The 22,981-nt window shown below is 44.0% G+C and overlaps 1 protein-coding gene across 3 annotated transcripts; it reads left to right on the top strand.

The window, feature by feature from the left end:
- Window positions 1-1,724: 1,724 nt before the first annotated feature.
- gdpd2 (glycerophosphodiester phosphodiesterase domain containing 2) lies at window positions 1,725-22,672 on the top strand. 3 transcript variants are annotated; one of them, XM_023794939.2, is made up of 16 exons: window positions 1,725-1,859; window positions 5,803-5,957; window positions 14,740-14,870; window positions 16,171-16,268; window positions 17,214-17,307; window positions 17,489-17,551; window positions 17,719-17,817; window positions 17,917-18,010; window positions 18,489-18,628; window positions 18,834-18,916; window positions 19,059-19,200; window positions 19,400-19,609; window positions 20,314-20,462; window positions 21,233-21,377; window positions 21,519-21,598; window positions 21,861-22,672. In XM_023794939.2, the coding sequence occupies exons 3-16, from the start codon at window positions 14,766-14,768 to the stop codon at window positions 21,922-21,924; spliced, it is 1,566 nt and encodes a 521-aa protein (XP_023650707.2). In that variant the 5' UTR covers window positions 1,725-1,859; window positions 5,803-5,957; window positions 14,740-14,765; the 3' UTR covers window positions 21,925-22,672. The 3 variants fall into 3 exon arrangements, with proteins under 3 accessions (XP_023650707.2, XP_023650708.2, XP_023650709.2); XM_023794940.2 differs by lacking the exon at window positions 5,803-5,957 and having other exon boundaries at window positions 1,733-1,859; XM_023794941.2 differs by lacking the exons at window positions 1,725-1,859; window positions 5,803-5,957 and adding an exon at window positions 12,639-13,762.
- The last annotated feature ends 309 nt before the right edge of the window (window positions 22,673-22,981 follow it).

Genomic DNA, 22,981 nt, shown 5'->3' with positions numbered 1-22,981 from the left:
TATTAGTTATAGACGATGTTGAATTAGTAATAAGAACTGGTAAGTTACTAGTGTCCTCGACAGTGAATACCCGTGCAAAACTATCATTGAACTCATTTACTATGTCAATGTCGTTTTCAATTATAGGACCCTTACTATCCTGCAGATTAGTAATTTCAGCTTTTAGAGCTCTTTTAGAGTTAAAATACTGGAAGAAACTTTTAACGTCATCCTTAGCCTCCAATGCGATCTTCCTTTCGACATTCCTTTTAGCTCGTCTAATGTCATTTTTTAATTCAGCCTGTAGATTTAGATACTCTTGCTTTATTATGTCATCATCAGTTATTTTCCATCTCTGGAACAAAGCCCTTTTCCTCCTTACTTTATACTTTATGTCCCTATTAAACCACCTAGGTTGCAATTTCCTAGATTTATTCTTGCTAGAAACAGGTATGAAGTCCTCTTGTACTTGCAATAATGTGCTTTTAAAAAATTCCCATGCCTCTTCAACAGTTTTGTTATTTAACTCCATCCAGTTCACGGTTTCTAGTTTTAATCTCATACAATTGAAGTTAGCCTTCCTAACATTATATATTTTTGATTTGGACTTTGCTCTTCGGGCACTAAACTTAACCTCAAATTTAACCATGTTATGATCGCTACTGTCAAGTGGTTCTAAAACATCTAATTTACCAATCCTGTCCTGGTTATTAGACAAAACAAGATCAAGAATGGCATCTCCCCTGGTAGGGGTGTTAACAAACTGAGTAAAAAAACAATCCTGTACTAATTCCACCATCTCAAGTTCATTTTCAGAAGAGCCAGCAACAATGTCCCACTGTATCCCCGGTAGATTAAAATCACCCATAACTACCACATCATTTTTATTGCTCATAATCCTAATATCACTGTATAACAATCTGCTTTCCTCAGCAGCTACATTGGGTGCTCTGTAACAAACATTGCATGCAACACCTTAACCTGATCCCAGCTGGGGGCTTTTCGGAGGGAGTACGATGGCATAGGGCTGTTGGATGACAGGAAACCACTGAGAGACCCATGTTAATTCTTTTTAAGCTGCATCAGGAAATTCTTCAGTGTCTTGTCTGTCGTGACAATGATCCAAAACACTAGAGTAAATCAGCGCCAGAGCAGGTTTACCTGAACAGCTGGAACTCTGTATATTAGAAGGGTCCTTACCAGTCAAAATGCTGTAGTGCGATTGACAGTTAGAGATCTCGTTTGGCTGAGATGATTACCAGTAAATGGAGTACCTACTGTACCCACATCCTCATCTATCTGCTCATTATCTTAGTCAGAGTCACGGGGTGAGGAAAGCACAGGGCACGAGGCAAGGATGCATTCTGGCTGGGAAATGACCAGTCCATAAGTTAATCATTGCAAGGGTACACATACTTTATCCCGTAAGATTTCGTTTGCACTTTTCACAAACTGCCCAGAATAAGTAGTTTTAAGATGGATGAATGGGAATCCATATGTATGTTAGCAGTTTGTTTAAAAGCGTTCCTTTGATGACTATCAGGTCACCTTTAAGACGCTTGCATGCAAAAATTCCTTGTACAGTAGCGCGCGATAACCTTTCCTGGATTGTTTCATGTTTAGAGTGTTTTGTAAACGTGTTATTCCTTTAGCCCCACGAGTGAGATTGTTGTGTTAGATACTTTATCCATCTAGGGAAAGTTATCCTCCTCCCCTTCTTGTGCGCTCCTCCTCGCTTCGATTGCTCTCAAAAGCCGGTCTTTCTTATAGCCGGGAGATCATTAGCATTCATCTCACATTGTCCGTAGTGTGAAAGAAAAGCGAAAACAGGCGAGCCGGCTCATAGAACATCGCCACGGCAGAAAAACTTCAAATTAAGGGTAAGCTGCACCACCTACGTGGTTCCTCTGCTTACGTGTACCTTGTTCATAATGGTATAACTCGACGTTGTATGACCCATTCGATTCAAACCACGTGACTTTACTATTTGCGAGACACGAACTTGCACAATTCATATTACATTTATGGTGTGGTTGTTGCCCCGCAGACACGAACTGCTGCCATAATTAAATTCTTATTCTTATTCTTATAATAAGAACAATTTCTATTATTTCTATTATAATAAGAACAATTTCTATTATATTGTACTTCGGCATTTTTGTGTGGACAGCAAAGTAAGAATTTCATTGCACAGAGAAATGCACTTTCTACTGTACATATGACAATAAACGCTTTGAATCTTGAATAATTATAATAATTGTCATATTAATAATGGTTATATTAACAATGGTTATATTAATAATAGATCCCTTTTCAGCCTTCTAATTTTTAAATATTGAATGAGCACTTAAACGAAACGTTTCCTAGAAATTGCATTTTGAGTTACTTTTTTATTTTCAAATAAGAAAAAAAATGGAACCGTGTCAGTATGAAACTGTCTGTCGGGAAATAAGTATACTATATGACATAGTTATCGGGGTGAGTATTTAACAAACGCTCTCTTCAGTTTATTTTGTTATCATGGACTTAAATCTAGTAGTAATGTTTCTCATGTGTATGACTGATGTTTAATTAAAAGAGATGATCTGCGGTTCCTTAGGTAACAGAAAATGGGGATGGTCGATATCACTGATTGATCCAATACCAATCTTGGCAGCACCATTACCAATGCCTATATTCGGTGTCAGTCTTCCCTGACGGTAAAATTTGCTGAACGGGAGCTGGTGGGGAGATTGGTCATGACCGCAAATTATGGAGGGGATGGGGGGGTTTACCCCCCCCCCAAATAATCAAAACCAGGTAATACAACCCCCTGGACTCCCTTAAGTGGGTGGAGACCTCAACCTCCCCGATGCTCAACACAAAGTTATTCCCTTGGGGCTGGTGAGGATAAAATATGATGACCTAATGTTAGAAATAGATGGGTCACAAGCTTTTAAAAGCCTTGCTGAGTTTCTAATAGGTTACAAGTTTCATACCTGATCTCCGATAGCTGCATATTTGTACCTGCAGCACCTGTTTAATGTGGATACTTAAATGTGAATATGATTTGAAAAATCTGAATTAAGGTCTGTTAGACTGTTGTAAGTCCAATTCTAATATCGTGCAGTTCTCCTCAGACATTATATTCTGACATGTTTTGGTCTTAGTATCCTGGGAAGACTCTCAATAGTTACTTCAACTTTATGAAAGGTGTTACACACGTGGCTGCGCCAGCTGTCTGGAATACCAGGCATGTTCCTGGGGAGCCAATGGATATGTGAACCTGCAAAAAGGTTTGCTTACTGGGGTGATGAATGATGTCAAACTAAAAAATGGTAGCGTGTTATCAGTCTGTGAATGTGCATTGAAATAGCCTGCATTCTGGAGATGTCGAAATATTTCACCTGTTAATTAAAATATTTTGGCATCCTGTTTGCCCTCCACCAGACCTATCATTAAACATGTATGGTCTTGTCTCTACAGTTTTCTTTTTTCTTTCTGGTATTTAGTAATCATGGGGCTTCTGGTTTGACTTGGACAAGAGAGGATTGGCTGGTTAATATGCACTTAAAATTATCAGAATATTTGATTTGTAATTAAAATATGAAGTTTCTTCTGATGTTCTGGTCTCTGGATTATTGTCTCAACTGGTTTTGATTTTTTGTGAGGAACATGCTGTGATGACCTTGGTGATTGCGAGCCTGGAGCAGCTTACAGTTCATCACTTGATTAGAAGATTGCCATAAGTGAGCTTCTGTGGGTGACCCCCTTAATTGTCCAGGATATGGTCTCAAAACTTGTGCCTAGAGATTCTAGATAGACAGGGGTGGATTAAATGAGAGCACATTCATCCTCAGATTTTGTTGTTATAATCTTAACTTTGGTTTGCCAACGACCTGAAACATTCACCCAAAGCCAGACTGGCTCATAAGCTATTTGTCTGACACCAACCTCAAGACAGTCCTATAGACTGGGGAGCCAATCAGCAGCCAACAATGGTGAATAAAATTTGCCAGAAAACTAAAATAAAAAATCTATCTAGAGCAGCTGACTGTGTCTTAAACAAGTGAAGTTTTTCTTTTCTGGAAGTATTAAAAAATCTTAAAAACTCATATCAAACTGCAGCCGTACCCCTGCCTTCCTTTAGTCCAGTACATTTCCTCTGTCGAATAAATTTGTAGGTACCCCAGTAAAAATGTTATTTCTTAAAGCTGACTGTTACCAATTTTATATACCATCTATCAAGGAACCTTCCAGGACAGGTACATGTTGTCTGCAAACATGCAGACACAGAAATGGTTAAGATACAAGACAGCCCAAGAAGAACCTACAGTGTATTTATAATTATCTAAAACCTGCAACCTAATAAAGCACAAAGTAGATTTGAGAAATCAAAGTTATATAGATCAATATGTAAAAACCTAATCAATATAAATTCCCAAATCATAGCTGATTAGTTGAATTATTAAAATCCCACGTTAGATATAATCTATTGTATGTTGTATCTTTATGTTATTATATAAAAGGAGCTCTACAGCGTGTGTAGATGCATAATCACACAGTGCCTTTGTATTATTATATGCTGATTTAACGTTGCGTAAATATACCTTTAATTAAGTCGATATTCATGGAGAAAGTCATTGTTTAGCCTGAGCCAGATTATCAGAAAGATTATCAGCTATATGTCCAAACTAAGAATATGTGTCCAATTTCCTTTTGGCTTGGAAATCTGGGTGGGAAGCTGGCTGTGGACTTTGGGAGTAATTTGAGGTTTTATCACTGAGGTGATTAAATTTTAGTTTCAATCAGCTGCACTGGCAGCTGCTGATTGTGGAAGCGGTCCAGCTTGTGTTGTCCTCCTCTCTGTGCTCCTCAGAACCAGGATCTGCTCTCAGGCTGGTTGATATGCCGCTGCGGTAATGTCATAAAACGGCTCATTGATTATGACTAGAGGTCATTAATGATTAAGGGTGGTTAAGGGCTACAGTCACTGGTGTAGAAGCAGCTCATATAAAAACGGTCATCAGAGGATGAGGACCCTCTCTATCACCTTCAGTGCTTTCAGGCCAAAACATGCAGCCTGGAAGTCAGAGCAGTGATGCATGATCCAGAGTGTCAGGCACGACGTTCAGGCAGATACTTAAAGTTTAACATCAAGAGGCCGTGGGAACTTAGAAGAAAAGGATGTATGCATCAGGTTTATTTTGGCATGTATGGACCATTTTTAAGATGCTGGATTCCTGGATTTATGACCGAGAAGGGAAAAGGGGATCGATAAGATCATGTGTCAGCAATCGCTGTCACACTGACACAGACGTCACTGGAAGACGTTCTGTAGGTGTGACTGAGGTCTGGCATCTGCATATGCTTACTGGGACAAGTAAAAGTAGGACAGTAAAGCCTACCGTTGTGCGTGACTGAGTATGAGGAAGTGAAGAGATTAATGAGCGAGCTTCTTACCTGACTTCACCCAGTCCGAGGACATCTACCCCCCGCCCCCCCCAAAACCACACTCCTACCCACAACCTGGATTTAATTCAAAATCAAATTCCAGAACAACCTTGTAAAGTCTCCCCAAAAAGCTTGTTTATTTTTGTGTTTAGACACAACCTGTGTCTAAACACATCGGTATTGCGCAATCAAATGCCGTTTTGCATCTTGTTGCTTTGTGTGAGAATTTTTTCCCCATGGAGTAGTGCCTAATCTTCTTTGGACGGAAAGTTCCAGAACTGGCACATCAATGTCACCATGGCAGTAGGAGGCTTTTGGGAGATTTGTGAGGACATTGTTCACACGTCGGCAGGTCTTTCTTGCATTCCTTTATGTTACCTTCTCGTCCAGGGCTGGGCTTTGAGGAGGTTCCCATAGCAGAAGCATTATTCCGGCTATTTGAAGTCCAGCTTCTCAGTGAGGGGGAGACGCAGAGGATCACACGGCGCCGAAAAGACTCTGCTGGAGTTTTTCCTGCACCTCCTTCAAATTCAGTCAACAAAAAGGTAAAAAAAAAAAGAGGAAAACAAAGTTTGAAAAACAGCCAGCGATTAGCGGGGGGCGGGGGTCAGTATTTATTGTGAAAGGCTGTGGGGCTTTTCATAGAAGTCATAGAAATATCAAGAGCATAGGACTGCAGCAATGAGCCAGATAGTCGTCACATAACAATATTTACTGACATAATTACTGCCCTTTGACATCCTGCACTGATGTTTCAGCCACAGACTTGTAACTGTAGGGTGATTGTAGAGTTTCCCATTATTGATACAAATGTTGGTATAATAAGGGGCGTAGAATCCGGGGGAAGGGGGAGGAAGTGTCCCCCCTAATTTATCATTTGGCTTCATCAATCCTCCCCAGTTTAAATGCTTTAAATTTAAATGCTTTCAATTTAAGTTGTGTTCCCCTTAATATCAAACTTCTTCCTATGCTGTTGGGTATAATGATATTTTATTTGCAATTTGTAGGGATACATAGGAATTCTTTGGTTTTGCCTAAAATGACTGGGGAGGTGTCACAATGGTAAAAAGGTAAAAAGTGTTGACCGGGAGGGGGGGGGGGGGATTGCCTTCTCAGAAGATGCCTCCCTAGTTGCCCTTGTAAGGACCCGCCACTGGATTTATTATATACTACTATATATATATAAATATCTTTTTCTTCTATGACATACACATATACAAGGTGAGAGCAGAGCTGTGGGTGAAAGCCAGGTCAGCCATTTATTTGATATCCATACAGTACTTTTCAGGGTTTAGGGGAGAACTGCGATATCATTAATCTGCTGGCCACAGGATTCAAACAAAGAACCTTCTGGTTATGAATCCCAACCTGCAAAGGCACATTCGGTCCCACGCTCCGCACAAGATGCGTGGGACCGGAGACTGGGTGCAGCTGGGATCCTGGCACAGGAACAATCAACAGCACCTAAGCTAGATGACAGCACCTTACTTGTGTTCATGTGAATTCACTTGCTGTACGTCTATGAATGAATCATATTTGACTTTTTTTTTTGTTGCTTGTTAATGCTTAAAATGATATTGTGGTGTGTTGTTTGTGCAGAGGACTTTGTGGTTTGGAATCTGGCTGTGCTGCATTAGCAGTGGGGTGTGATCCACAGTACCTGTTTGGGCTCTTGAGCCATCGCGCCATTGCTAACCTGTTCGTACCTGCTTCAGCTTACCTGCAGGCTAGTTAAGACTTGAACCAGCAGTGACTCGAACAAAATGACAACTTTCACACATGAACAGAAGGTCTTGAGGTCTTGGTGCCAAGGTAAATGGCAACAGCATGACAATCAGTAAGATTCACCCGAAAACATTCACACATACAGCTCCATCATGACGTTGTTGACGTAGCTCGTTTTACTCACAATTTTTCAAGTTTCTACAGTTTTGTATGAAGTCTGCAGAGCATGTGACTGCAGATCTGTCATTATCGCCACAACTTATGTGCACCTTTTGAGCTTTGAACTTTGGTTTCCTTTTAGATATTGCAAGGTTCACTTTCGATGGGAGTGGTATGGTTTCCATGGCGATGGCCTACCTGTACTTTGCAACTGGCACTTGCAATTATAACAATGTCCAAAACAAACTCGGCGTGAAGGACCGTGAGTCTGTGAGGTGGAGGTCAGCTGACCAATTGCCTGTTCCTTTAAAATGAGTCAGCCCATTATAGCTAAAGCCAGGTGGGACATAAGAACATAAGAAATTTACAAACGAGAGGAGGCCATTCGGCCCATCAAGCTCATTTGGGGAGAATTCTACTATTCTACACTCCAACTACACGCTGAGTTTTCTCAAATTCATTTTAAAATGTTCTCCCGCTAATTTCCACCTATGGCCACGAGTTCTAGTATTTCAACTAATATTGAAGTAGCCATTTGGCTGAACAGCATCCAGACCTGTTAGAATCTTATAGACCTGGATCATGTCCCCCCTTAATCTCCTTTGTTTGAGGCTGAACAGATTCAGCTCAGCTAACCTCTCCTCATAAGACATTCCTCTAAGACCAGGAATCATTCTTGTGGCCCTGTGTTGGAGATTGGGGTAGTATTGGCGTGATCTAGAATCTGTCCCTGAGAAGCTCTGGCCTTGGTGAGGGACACTCTAGTTCTGTTCCATTATATAGAGCAATAATGCTACAATGTCTCAAACATGTTTCAAAAAAGTTTCCTCACAAACTCAAGGATAATAACGGAACGGTTAGTAACAGAACTAATGAATTCAACGCCCACTCATATTTAGGCGTCCTCATACATCTGTGATGCTTGTGGCTGTGTGCTACCTACCCCTTACTCTGATTTATACCCCACAGGGTAAAATTCAGTACTTTAGATCCAGCCGCTAAAAGATGGGGGGGGGGGGGGTCAACGTATTTCAGATGCTGTCTACTTCTGTCTTCGCTGTGTTAGCAGCACTCGATTGTAGACGTCAGTAGTAATGAATTGTTGTTGACCATGTGACTTTGCCCCAGTGCCTCCGTCTGGCTCACTAATGTCCTACTGAACTCCTACTGCCTACTGCCTCATGACAAACAAACCCATACTCACACCCAATTGCGTGTGGAGGTCATCATCTGCCTGCGCACATCACACAGATCACAGGACCGCTATCTCTGAACGTCAGCTCCATCCGATCCGACTTGGACCTTCTTCCTCTTACAAAGATATCGGAGCACCACACACCTCTTCCCAGTGACCTCATGACCCCCCATGCTCTTCCAATCTATGGGGGGTCTTCCAATTCATCTGCTGGCTTCATAGGATGAATCAGCAGAGACTGCCGACAGCTGTGCCCTAGAGGTCATTAAAGGCCAGGATCTTGGTTCTGATACAGGACACCCGCAAACCCAGACACTCAGACTTCTCCCTCAGTCACTATATTCAGAGCCGCCAGTGAGTCTCCGAAAATCACTAGAATCATAATGCTTATTGTTCTGAGCTTGGTGCCAGAAGGCTCTTTATTTTTCATCGCTTTTGTTCTCAGGGCAGCTAAGTCATGAGTAGCCTGGCAGAGGTCCAAAGTCATTGTCCGATATGATAGTCCTGAATTATGAAAGCATTATACTTCTGGGTTATAAGAGCATAATTTTGTGAAGGTTTTATGGGCTCTGGTGGGGAGGCGGAGTTATACTCTGTCACAGGACCCAAAAAGTGCCATAAATGATATGTCCCCTTTAGGGTTTCCACTGTTGTTGCATACCTGTCACACTGAATGGCTGCAGATTTTCAGGCACAATTAAACATCAAAGGGAACCTGTGTAAACACAACACATGAAACACATTATTTCATTGATTTAAGGAACAAAGATACCCAACACAGTACTGCCCATGTGTAAAGGTAACAATTTAACCAAATTTTATAGATAATTAAATTCTAGGCTATTCAGTCTCTGCTTGGCTCTGCCAGAGCTCCTGCTCCTGTAATGTGTGGAAGACTCACGCTGGGCAAGCCGCCATTTCTGACTTGGGACTGGGATGAAGAAACTGGGCCTTTAGAGTGATGTAGGCTTAAGGAAAGCAGTAGAAGAAGGTGGTCACTTGGACACGTGCCTGCGGAAGACAGTGAGGGACCCTGGACAAGCTAAACACAGCCATCCATCGACTGATGCCCTGTCGAGTAACATCCCATCGCACTTACGTCCCATAAGAGCCTTAAGAAAAATTATCAAGAGACGTCCAAAGCAGACGCAGTGAACTTTAATGGACATATTTTGCCACTTGCGCGGCATGCGGCAAGAAGCAAAACAAACCGATTGTTCTGCCACTGTAGAGGTTCAGTTAAATATGTTTGACTTTGTAATTTATATTATACAGTATATTTGACTTCTCCCATATAATGACCGAGGTACGTCCAATATGACTGACGTCCGCCTTTCTGGGACAAAACCCGGACATGAGTAGATGGATGCATGTAGTCCGTGATGTTGGGAAACAGGCACACAACAGAGGTGTGTTCATGACCGCAGGACATCTGCATGGGTCCTCGTACGAAGCGCTGCTTCATGGCCTCGGTTTGCTGCATTCCTCTGCTTTGTCACTTCGATTTACTGGATTAATGGCCACTTCTTACAGTAATGCTGTTAGATTACTTAAGATATGCCCCAGGTTACTATTTCAGTATATTTACCCGTATGGCATAACTCTCGTTGTCTCTAGTTTTGTGCCTTTACCCAGTTAGCCTTAATAGCAATCCAGCCTGCTAGTTTTAAATACGATTGCTTCAGTTTTCTGTTCCTCAAGTGCCGTAAGTTCACCGAATTTGTGGAGCTTCACATCCCCAGCAGGGCCGTAAACCGCCTGGGTCACTCCTCTTCCTCTAGTGCATTGATGTCTGCTAATGAGAGTTGGCGTCTCCCAGAGTTTATATGTAAGGTAATATTTTCTCAGGGAGTGCAGCGATACGCTCAGTATGAATCATATGCTCTTGGATCTTCAAAGGCGAATTTAAAGGACAGGTGTGTCCGGTGTGACAACATATGCACCTGCAAAAAAAAGTCAGAAATATTGCACAAACAAAGGGGAAGAAATGACAGAAGAAGGAAGAAATGCATAAATAATGAATGGATTATAGAAAGTCCAGTTACAGTAAGGCAATCGAAACCAAAACATAATCCTAAATCATAACCGGGAAAACAGGCAATAAGTGAAGAGCAAATCAGGACAAGTAGAATCCAAGTCACAATACAAGAGCAGGAACAAGAAGATCAGGGAAGGGATCACAGCACAGTAAGATATTGGACGGTCCTTCATGCTCAGCATGGAGAAAACTCACTAAGCACTCTGGTGAGAGTGGTACGTATGTGACTGGTTTCAGACTTTGAGGATCAGGGTTGAGTCGCTGGTTCAAGCTGGATTTCCAAGCCGGAGTTGCCGATGAGTAACAGATTTGAGATGTCCCCTTTTGGGACCTAGGACCCTTTCTCGGGCCTGTAGCCCTCCCAATCGGCCCAGTTTGGGAGCTATCAATGGAAATGTAGGAGCATTTCTACGGTGTAGCCTTAGGAGGTACAATGGCAGAGGAGTTTCAGTCTGAGGTACTGGTGAATGTATCAGGCTGTAATGGACAAGCTTTAGCAGAGAGACTGGGAATGTAGGAGAGACGCCTTAGTGGGATGGTAATGGAAGGCGGTAGGTGACTGGGTCAATGTGGTGGAGTACCTTGAACAGACTGAGGAACCATGGACTTGCAGAGGAGGCGGAGTTATCTGTCCTGGGTGGAAAGCCAGACCCTCTGATCTGGACGATAAACCACGGTGCTGCTCCGCGACTGTCTTCTGACAAGCAACTTTTTTGCAGGTGTACATGTGATTTTCAGACCTGGACGCTCCGTTGAATCCATCAGTCTGTCTCTAGAACATCTGTTGATCTTGTTTCCCACTGGTATGGGGGGTGGTGGGGTGGGGGTTTCTATTCTAAAATGCAGTGAGGTGTGTATAAGCAGGGATTTACATGATTAGTACGCATTTAAATAAGAAAGCACTTGCAATCTTATGACAGAAAATGACCCTTTATACCGTGCATATGTTCTCGCATATCAATTACGTCATTCCCTGTGAATAAGAGAGTTTTTGAGCGTGGCCTACTTGGGGGGGGGGGGAGAGGCTCTAATTCACCTGCATTTAATTGTCTAAAGCAGGGGTGTCAAATGTTTTTGCTCTTACCAGGAGCTGGGAGGGAGCAACAACATGGACTGTCTGGAAGGGAGCTGGGAGGGAACAGAAACGTGGACTGTGACTGTCTGGAAGGGAGCTGGGAGGGAACAGAAACGTGGACTGTGACTGTCTGGAAGGGAGCTGGGAGGGAACAGAAACGTGGACTGACTGTCTGGAAGGGAGCTGGGAGGGAACAGAAACGTGGACTGTGACTGTCTGGAAGGGAGCTGGGAGGGAACAGAAACGTGGACTGTGACTGTCTGGAAGGGAGCTGGGAGGGAACAGAAACGTGGACTGTGACTGTCTGGAAGGGAGCTGGGAGGGAACAGAAACGTGGACTGTCTGGGGTCCCCGAGGCCTGGATTAGGAAACACTGGTCTAAATCACTAACCCAGTAATCTCTTAACTCTGAGAGCCGTGTTGATGACAGAGCAGTGAGCAATGATGGCTGGGCATTTTGTTTAATTATGTAATTAGGAAGAGGTTTTCATGTTGATATGAATAAGGGCTAAACAAGTGTGAAACTAAGTTGCTAAAAACTGGGATCAGCTTCTCAAAAGCAATTATAATGGTTTGACACCAAATTTCGTCTTGGTAACGTTGTGATGGATAAAGTCAATCAAAGAAACCCTAAACAGTTAAGGTAGAGGCATTTAATTACATGGATGTATGATGTATGTTTGTATGTGACAATGAAATTTGAAATGGAGCTACTTCCAATACCGGTCCTAGCCGATGTGGCACCCTTGCAAGCATCACCGCTGGCGCCCCCTGTCTGAGACAAAGTGAAATTTCCTGGCAAGCTGGTGCCTCTTGTAAGTTGGTGTCCTAGTCATGTCATCTATAGGATTGACTGGCCCTGGCTATTCAATTGCAATGCACTGGAAGGTACCCTGAATGGAAAAGCCCATCTCTCAGGGCTCAGCAGAGATGACCCGGGTGTCATTGGTAACTCATCTTCATAAGTGCCAAATGCTCTTAAGCGGTAGGTCTAGGCCGTGTAAATCAGCAGTGCGAGGTGCACTGCAAGGTGCACTGCGTACTGATGAGCTATAGGGCTTCTGGTCTTAAGGTGCGCCGAGTCACCTTATTGGGCAGCACTGCCCACTGATCCAATCCCAGCAAGCTCCAGAAATGCTTATTCAACTCTGCAGGAAGCCCATCCATATGCAAGCTGTCCTACAGCAGTGGTAAGTCCCTCCAGGCTGATCTGCGGGTCCAGGGCCGCACACTCCTCCTGTCCCAGTTGCGGTAGTCCATGAAGAAGTTCAGCAGTGGCTCACATTCATAATCCTCCTTTCGGTAAAGGGCAGTGCAGTATTCCACTGCCAGTTACAGTGTCACCGCGAAGGTCATCAGCTTCTTCTGCGACACAGTCCTCTCCAGGTTGAAGTCGTCATCGGCAGGAGCGTCCATGTCTTGATAACCATGATTCTGGATCCTTCTGTCAGGTTCAGTGCCTGTCCGACCCTGCCCTTCATGCCCCCTCCCATTTGGGCCAGCAGGTGTTACTGGCCATCCTGTCCTCCTCCCTGTCACTTTCTTCCCTTATGTTTTGGTCGCTTTCTGGATTGCTGCATAGCTCAGTGGGCCAAGTTTGTAGCTCAAAGCAGTTGGTTGTGGGTTCAGTCTTTTCCAGTGTCACCTGTTTGTTTAAATATTAGATTTTGTTCCCTAGTGTTTATTTTCTGTCTTAGTTGTCCGGCCCTTGATCCTGTGATTAGCTTTGCTTTGTAACCTGTGTCAGGTAATTTATCCTAGTTTGTTGTCTGTTTAGTCTCTTGGTTCTGTGCTCATCTTTGCTAACTTGCTCCACTCGTTGCCTGTTGACCCTGTGCGTCTTAATTGCTCCATCTGTTGCTCGTTGTCCTGCACCCTCTATGATTGGCTAATTGTCTAATGCTCCTTCACCAGCCTTCTCATTAGCCTGGTTGTTTGCATGTACTTAAGAACCTTTTTCCAGTCTGTTCACTAGTCTGTCATTGTTCATATTACTGTGTGCTGTTGCTCTGTTTTGTTTTGATAGTTACCACCTTTTGATATTTTTGTAGTTGGTTCTTATTTCTCCCATTTGATTTCAACCCCATGTGGTCTTTTAATTTTGTGCTTCACTGCTTGGTGTTCTGTTTTGTTCAATAAACCCCTTTGTCTTGGAGCTGTAAGTGGGTCATCACCCTCCTCTCATTTGCACCATGCCTTGCTGCTGTAACACCTTCAACTGTTTTGTGTAGGAAGAGTGCCAGTTTTGTTTTTCCTCATTCCTTTAGCATTCCTTGTCTGGAAATGTCATCTAAAGTGGTAGTTGGTAGTTTAGTTTCTAGGTTATTGATCTCACATTCTAATGTATGAATGACTGTTTTCATGTGTACTGTGGCATAAGCTACACGCTGGTGACAAAGTTGTGGGTTTGTGCTACTTGTCACCATTGTTAGATTAAAAGTCTTTTTCTTTGTGTGATAGGAAAGAAGTTCTGGATGAGTTGGATTGTTAAAGTACCAGAAAGAGTCTTGTTAGAAATGAATGGGGGAGGGGGGCAGCCAGAGGGGAGACATGCACAAAAGCATCGTTAAGAGTATCATCACTCTCCACCAACTGAGTCACGAAGGCATACAGTAGACGAGGGGTGTCAAACTCCAGTCCTGGGGTGCTGGGGTCCTGCACAGTTTTTGGTTTCCCCTCATTTAACACACCTGATTCAACTCCTTGTGCTAATTACCACACAGCTCATTAGCTGAATCATTTCTGGTGGAGCAGGGAAAGACCTAAGCTACACAGGGCCCCGGCCCCCCAGGACAGGAGTTTGACACTCCTGTCGTAGGCGTTTGGGACCAATCCACTTAGCCAGTGCCAGGAGAATCTCCTCCACGGTAACAAAGGGTTTGGCAATGACTCTCACCCCATGCCGGAGGCAGAGGGCGGCTGGATCGAAAGCTCTTCCTGGCGAACTCTGACGCCAAAACAATAAGCAACACAAAAAGGAACACATCCAACAACAAAGAACTTCTACAAAAACCACAAAATAAGACGGGAAAGAATAGTCACTCAACACGTACTCCGTGTCTCTCTGTCACATGCGCAGGATTGATAGGTGGGTGGACGGCTGGCTGGCTGAGTAACTGCTTGTTTTTCTGACAGAGCCTCTTCAGACCAGCCTCAGAGCCATGGTGATCCCACCATCGAATGCCAGTCTCTGGCACATTTTTTGCCGTGGTGCCTATAGCTGTGACTGGAGCAGGCGGAGGACCAGGGAGCACAAACGCAGCAAAGTAAGTGGCTCTGGCAGCTGCCCCACCCTCACCGCCCCCCCCCCCCCAGATGCCTCCTGGTCACGTGACTCGTTCTTAGTAGGTATCCTGGGGAAGAGCAGGTGAAAAAGGAGACACAAATACATAAATATTGCATGTGCATGAATAATACTGCCAACCTCTCGCCTTGCAGCAGAGGCTAAATGTAGCCCAAAGGTTTAGGAACAAACTGCATGTAACCAGCAGGCTGGTGGGTCCTGACACTAGGCATTGGCTCTATCTTTGTGTCATGGGACTTATCAGAATTTGCAGATAAACTAGAAGTGGTTAAGTAACAGTGGAATGTGTCCGTGGGGGGGGGGGTCTGTGGATGGTGTGTGCTGAATTGGCTTTGAGGATTGGATGAGGTTCTACTAGCTACGCCTGTTTCAGATGAAACTGCTGGGTTTCGGCCTGTGCAAAGCTAGGCAGGATGGGGCCTGTACAGAGCGGGGGGGGGGACGTCCCCTGTCACAGTCTGCTTGCTCCGTTTGACGCTGGCTCCCTCCGTCTGCAGCCTCTAAAGAGTGCTAGCCGTATGTCTTTGCTGCATAAGGGTGGGAGCTTGGGGAGAAGCTCAGGTGGAGGTGTAAGGTTAAGGAGAGGCTCAGGAGCACCACTGCAACGTCTTCTGTGCAGTGATACAGTTAGTGTGTGGAGTTTGGTAGCAGAAAATAATTCCTACATTAAATTGCTCATTATAAAGTCTGTGGATTATCACAAGTAACCAGGTCATGATTTCTAGTCAGAGACATTACTGTTGAATTTTTCAAATTTTTTGGTGCTTAAATCATCCCAGAATGAATGCCATTCAGTCCCATTGTATTTGAGAGAAGACCAACATTTCTACCACCAATATCTCCAAAACTGAGCAACTGCCAGCATAACAACTTAGATGGATAGAAAGCACTAAAGCCCATCTAAAACATCACTCTTTTAGTTTAGGGGTGAACTGCCCTTTAAAGGAGAACCCCAGCTAAATGTAGGAGGTCACAAAAAAGCCTGTCAGATTTACGGAGCCGTGTTCCAGGCAGGAATTCACTAATACAGCTCGATCAAGGGTACAGCAGCCTGTCTGTGCCGCGGGCTTCAGAATACAGCGCTTTGATAACAGGCCCGGCTCTTTATATAACCTTTGTGTTACCTTAGTGGCTTGTTCTGTAGAAACCTGAACATAAAGTATATGTATTGCTGCAGAAATACATATATGACAGACCCGCTTGTGTGCAGCCAGTCCCCCTCAGAGATCTCTGACCTCTGACCTTTCCCCTGTTCTTATTAGCATGCATGGCTCTGCATTTTCACGCTGGTGTCTGCATTCACTCTGGGCTGGCTGTACATCTGCATGATGGCATACAATGATCGCGATGATGTCAACTGGTGAGCTTCGTCCGTATATATGTTCACACACACACACACACACACCTGTACTCATATCTTTGTGGGGACCGTTCATTCATTTCAATGGGCAAAACACAAATGTCAACAATGATAACCTTAACCCCTACCCAGCCCTAACCTTAATCATATGCAATGAAACTTAATACAAGACTTTTTGCATTGATAGTTTTTTAATTGCAGTCACAGATTTGTATAAAATTGGTCCCCTATTTGGGACCAAAAAAATTATCCCCACAACATCAAAATAACAGGTTTTTATCACAATGTGGAGACATTTGGTCCCTACAATGTAATGGAATCTGACACACACAGATCAAGGTCAATAACCGATCAGTGGCTCAATAACCAACACACCAACATGATTTTGTATCTTACGTGGGAACACCCAAGCAAACACACGGCAAGCAAAAAGCAATCACTGCAGGGTTTAAGAAACAGATCAAAGCCTTTGACAGTCATTCTGAGCTCGTCCACAGCCAGCACGATGACGCTGTAACAGCAGAGTGCTGAGAAACCTCCATACATGCTGCCCCTGCACCCTGTCTGCTGCTGACCTCTTCTTTATCCCCACCGGCGTTGTGCATTTAACATGATCACACATGCGTCTGGAAGCCGTTGAGAAGATCTGATCTTTTAAAAGGTCTTTCGTTTATGTCCAGCTGGAGGGTACAGTGACACTCACAACGGTGGGGTGGTTTTGGGGTTGAATCTACAACCCCTGATTAGCACCCCAGACCAGGCATGTCCTCTTTAAAGATTGTGTGTGCGTTGCGTAGAGACCTCCCAGCTGCCAGAGGGCGCCGTGTACTGTGCTGGTCATTGAAGGGTATATCAGTTTTAAAGCTGTTCTGTGGAAGTGAATGATCCCTGAAAGCTAGTATCTCTTATTTTTTTGCCGTGTTGCTTTATTCTCCTGCACAACAGGAAGGCCTTCAGTTGCCTGAAGAAATGGGTGAACTGGTTCATGATTGTGGTGGTCTTCTCTTCACTGTTGGCAGTGTACTGCTGCCTCCTGCTGGTGAGACCCTGAAGCTGGGGGGTGCATGCACCACAGACTGACAGCAACTATATGAACAGTATTGCTGCCACCTAGTGGAAGGAGCTCAACTACCTTGGGCTACCAAACCATTTTTATTGCTGTGAAGTTACACAAGCCTTTGTGTTTTTTTATAAATAATGTTTTTAAATGAACCTTTCAGCTGTTTTCGCTGTTCCTTGTGGCCCTGAGGGAGCCCTTAAACCACCTTCACGTTATTCATAAGGTACATCTATTTGTTCCAGAAAAATTATTTTTTATAAGTGAATGATTTTTCTTCTGTCTGCTTGCCTGACTTACCCTTGTGCCCGGCCCTGTTGTCACATTTCCTCCTGCTGCTGCTCTCTGCGCTTTGAAAGCTGTGTTTGAATCTTCCTTTCTGCTGGAGTGCAGGTGCTGCTGGTTTTGTCGGCGTTATTCATCACTGCTGGGCTTTTGGGTATCACCATTAAGTGGAAGGTGGAGTGGCAGACTGTGTCCCTGTCTCTGCAGGTAGGTGGCGCAATTGAGCATCACACATGTACATATGCGCCTGTGGTTGTGTTTGTTCCACTGAGCCTTCCCTGTGTCCTCTATCCCCATCTCACACAGGCCACAGGTCCCTTTCTCCAGCTTGGCGGTGTACTGGCCCTCACGCTGCTGAGTGGATTAGTTTTCCGCAGCTACCACAAAACCCAGAGCAAAGGTTAGTGAAGGGACAGGCTCCTGACATGCTCCCCCAGTATACAGTGCCCCCTAGCAGCCGGGAGGTCTATGCACGACGCACACACTACTCCAAACCAGTGACATGCTTTCAGTAAGATGCCAGTGGGAATGTTCTACTTTAAAACCTCAAGAAAGCCACCTTCTACAGAAGGCCATCGCTGTTGTTATTTCATCCACCGTCCAGATTAGTGTCACGGTGAGCCAGAATCATAGCCCTAGAAACACGGGGCAGGAAGCGGGTGAAGCCAGGTCTTTATAGAGTGGAAGCCGAACACAAGCAATCACATATTAAGGGCATGTTTTCTAGACTGTGGGAGGAAACCAGAGTATCTAGAGGAAACCAGTGTGAAAATGAGAACACACAGGCTTGTGAAGTCCTGATTCCATGAGGCTACCTGCCGCGTGCTGGTGTGTGGTTTCTGTACAGCTTCCTCACACACCTGATTACCCACATGCAGCTTCCAAGGCCGTCATCATGGGCACGTTCACGCTGCTGTCGGCTGCAGTCTTCCTCTCCCCACTTTTGATTGAGTCTCCATGCCTCTGTGAACATCTCCCTGAAAAACCAAAGCTCATTGGCCACAGAGGGGCACCAATGGTGAGAAAGATCTCCCAGTTCTGTCTACTTATATGAATCAATTTTTTTTTTAATCAAATCTTGATTATTGGGATCATTTTCAGTATTAATTAATTGATTAATGACGTTGATTCCCAGTCTGTTTGATTTTGTTCTTTTTCCTCTTTGATCTGCCTCATTTGTGTCGTTGTCATCAACGGTCCTCGATCAATGTGTTTCACATTAGCTCGCCCCGGAGAACACAATGATGTCGTTCTACAAGAGTGCAGAGTGTGGTGTGTACGCCTTCGAGACCGATGTTCAGATCAGGTAGGTCCATGAGGAGAAACATGGGTATCCAGCCAAAGACCAGGCAATGTAGGAGGAGAACAGACACAGGAACCAGCAGGTCATTTGGCTAACTGACATTGCTGTACCTCCTATGCACGTGCCAACATGCTGATGAGACCAGCAAGGATGGAGTTCCCTTCCTTATGCATGATGAAAGCCTCCGTAGAACAACTGACGTTCAGGAGCATCAGGCTGATAACAACAGCAGCAGCTTCACCTGGCAGCAGTTAGAGAGACTGAACGCGGGAAGCTGGTTCCTGAAGGTCAGTTCTGTCATGACCTGCTCTGAGTTGGTATAATGCCTGAGTTCCTTCTCACTACGTGAAAGCAGCTCCTATCTCCCAGACAACATAATGGTGCAGCTTTTAACACCGTGAGAGCTGCTGCTCTGCTTTGTAGTTTTCAGCAAAGCTCTACTGTCCAAGTCCTACAGCACATTTCTGTCTGTGGCTCTTTTTCCAGAATGATCCATTCCACACGGTTTCATCGCTCTCAGAGGAAGAGAAGGCGGACGCAAAGAATCAATATATTCCACGCCTCTTTGATCTCCTGGTGCTGGCTAAGCAGAAAAATATCTCTGTAATGTTTGACTTGAAGAAGGACACAAATGACAGCAATGACACAGACTATGTGATTGACACCATCTTGAAGTCCGGCATCCCTCCTGAGCTGGTGAGCTAGTTTTCAGCTACCCTCGTGCTGTCTGTACCTCATTCATGCTGTCTGTACCTCATTCTCAGTGACTGGGTCTCTCACTGGCTGTACCTGACTCTTAGTGTCTTTGTACCTCATTCTCAGTGAATACAACAGACACTCCGACTGTACCTGTCTTTTAGGGACTGTGCCTGTACCTTGTTCATGTCCTCTGTAGCTCATTCTGAATGACTGTCAGAAACTGACTGTCTGTACCTTACTCTTAATGACTGTCTGTACCTCATTCATGCCATCCGTACCGCATACAGAAACTGAGCTGTACTCGACCCATACCACAAACAGAGACTAGTTACACTAGTTTTCAAGTTCTGAGTTATCAGGAATGCATCAATGTGTGATACTACTAATAATTGCTGTATGGAATATACATTTTTTCCTTCAAATAATACACACATATTGACTCAGAACACTGGTATCTCTGTGCATTTTGACCAATCAGTTGGCAGTGGTGCAGCCAGCTCGGTTTGGTCACGTTTTCAGCGCTGCTAGTAAGCAGGGTCATGTCAGCGCGGGTACGAGCTTGCATAATTTACAATGGGAGAGTGCCAGTTCGTGATACGGTTCTTGCTGGCAGTGACAGTGCTGATTTTTGGGGATCGCAGTGTCCCCAGCCCACTTAGAAGGCCAGTAGGTGAGCTGGTGGTCTTGTGCTGATCTCCTAGGTGCTATGGCTGCCCAACCTCCACAGGAAGAGAGTGATGACAAAAGCCCCAGGGTTCAGACACGTCTATGACAACAAGACGGAAATGTATCTCCAGGGCGGAAACCAGCTTAACTCCAATTATAACATGATTCCCACCCAGGAGATCAGGTAGGTGCTGAAGATGGGCAGCGGGGCCACAAAGCAGATGCACATGTCTGCTATCCATGGCAGCTTTACCTTTGATTGAGCTACTTAATCTGATCTGTATGCGTAATGGTCCAAGTGTCATCATCATTCACAGTCTTCTGAGGAGACTGAAGGATCACGTAATGAATGCTGGGAACCATATTTTATTTTCCTTGTATCACATGATTTGATTTTGAATAGCCAGAGTAAAAAGGTAGAAGTGGAAGAGAGCATTAATGACAATACCAGCACCTACAGGACCAGTCAAAAGTTGGACACACCAAGCTGCCTACAAAGGAGACTGATAGTGTCGCATAATTGCAAATATGTTACCTTATAGTTTTGATGTCTTTAAAATTATTCTGTAATGTAGAGAATAGTATAAATAAACCTTTCTGTGGGTGGGTGTGTCCAAAATTTTGACTGGTACTGTATTTGATAGTTTGTGATGGCTCCACACAGTGTGGACAGTCAGAACTGTTAGTTCATTAGCTTGGGATAGCTCCATGCAGTGTGGACAGTCATTACTCTTATTGTATTAACTGATCCACGTATCCTAAGTGATGTACAGTTTAGCCATTTATGCAGCTAGATACTTAATCCAAACGCTAACTACCATGCCCCCTGCTGGCTGCATCGACTGTCAGTGAATAAGCTCCGGCTGCCTGTGCCTGGGGGTGATAGCTGCAGTGCGTAGCCCTTGTACGATGTGCTTTTTGACCACATCCCTATGATATTCATCCTCTCACCAGTAAACTGCAGAAGAATGTGTCTGTGAACCTGTGGGTGGTGAATGAGCCCTGGCTCTTCTCCCTGATGTGGTGTGCTGGGGCCCACTCTGTCACCACCAATGCCTGCCACCTTCTGAAGGACATGGAGAAGCCCGTCTGGCACTTGGTGAGAACCTGGGGCTGTGGGCCGAAGCTACATCATAAAAAAGCCTTTAAGCAGATCTGGTCATCGGTTAGTGTGTCCATTGTGTTTAGTATGCAGATATTGAGCCATCCCATTAAACTTTGCGTCTGTATCTGTTTTCAGGCACCTTCTACCTATAGAGCCATATGGATATGTGCAGATGTGGCATCACTGCTGGCCACGACGGTGGTGTTTTTCCTGCAGTAAGTCTATCTACTGTCCGCTGTCCCCTGAAACACTGATTTCAGGAAACAGTTCACACCATATTGTAGTAACACAATAATTCTTTTCAAAGATGCTGTATCAGTAAAACACTTTATTGGTGCAGGTAGCCAGGAAGTAAGTTTTCATTAAGATATGCGGAACTTGTAGTACGGTCACCCCACAAGGAACCTAAAAAGTGCTCTATAGTCAGCACAGACTGTAAACGAGTGTAGCAGTCACTTACAACTTCATTACCCACAGGAGAAGATGGAGAAGTGAGAGGAGATATGACAGTCCGAGCCCCCCACTCATCCTCCAGCCTTAAGAAAACGACTCGCCAACATTCCACTAAACCCTCTGTCTTCAGATGATTGACGAAAGATATGACAAACTATTTCTTATACGGAACCGCATCATCTGTATTACAGGAGACAACAGAATTTTCAAGCATTTAGCCTGTTAATACAGATACAGGAAATACAGATGAAATATGCAGGAAATGACTTGAGAGACCTGGTGTATATTTTTCCATTTCAATTTTTTATTTCATCTTACTGGTTTTTTCCCCCCATGTGACATTTCTGAATCTGTGATGTATGACACTGTGATGTGAATAGAGTAATAAATTCAAGGGTCATTTATTTTTAAAAAATAAAACTTTTATACTGTCTAAACACAAACTATTAAATGTAAGTGTACTCAATGGGTTTATAGCATGTGTGAATGGTTGTTTGTGTGGTGTTATTGTAGAGCAAAGGTAATGATGGTCTGCTTGGAGCGATTTTGAATTCAGTTAAAATGTGTCTATTAGTCTACAGTAAGTAAGTCTACAGAATGTGACATTCCTTATCCAGCATTATTCGCTGGTGAGAATACGCCCACAGTCCCTGGGTCTCCTCATTATGCCCCATGCAGGTATTAGGGGTTCAGTGTTAAGCATTAGAGTGTCTATGGGATAAATAAGCACAACATGACACTTTATAAAATCAGTATGTATCATGGTGTTGCCAGTTTGATGTAGACACAAACTAATCAATAATAACTAATAAATATTTCTGTGGATACTGGTTGAATACATTGCTGGGTTTGCTGTCTTTTCCCCATGTCACTTACAGGGCATGTCACCTGCTTGACCTCCTGGGCACTGAGAGGGAAAGGTCACTCCTGAGTGAATTTGTGATGCCAGTCAGTCAGTGTTTCCCAGATAACAAACAGAAGAGATGAAAGCTAAATAATACATTAATAGACTCTGGACTGATCAATTGATTCATCCATCGTTTAGTGTTTGATTGGTCAGTCACTATTTTAGGGCTATTTCATAACTTCACACACTCTCTCTATAAAATGACCCAAAATAGCTACACTCTGGCTGAGCACTTTGT

Source organism: Paramormyrops kingsleyae, chromosome 10 (genome assembly GCF_048594095.1).
Source record: "Paramormyrops kingsleyae isolate MSU_618 chromosome 10, PKINGS_0.4, whole genome shotgun sequence".
NCBI lineage: Eukaryota > Metazoa > Chordata > Actinopteri > Osteoglossiformes > Mormyridae > Paramormyrops > Paramormyrops kingsleyae.
Note: the sequence above shows the minus strand (reverse complement) of the source record. Positions and strands in the feature narration are given on the sequence as shown.

Coding starts and splice junctions, on each gene's coding strand:
- gdpd2 (XM_023794939.2), top strand. CDS start 14,766: ATGGTGATCCCACCATCGAATGCCAGTCTCTGGCACATTTTTTGCCGT. Junction 19,201..19,399: donor CGGGAAGCTGGTTCCTGAAG/GTCAGTTCTGTC, acceptor CTCTTTTTCCAG/AATGATCCATTCCACACGGT. Junction 19,610..20,313: donor CCGGCATCCCTCCTGAGCTG/GTGAGCTAGTTT, acceptor CTGATCTCCTAG/GTGCTATGGCTGCCCAACCT.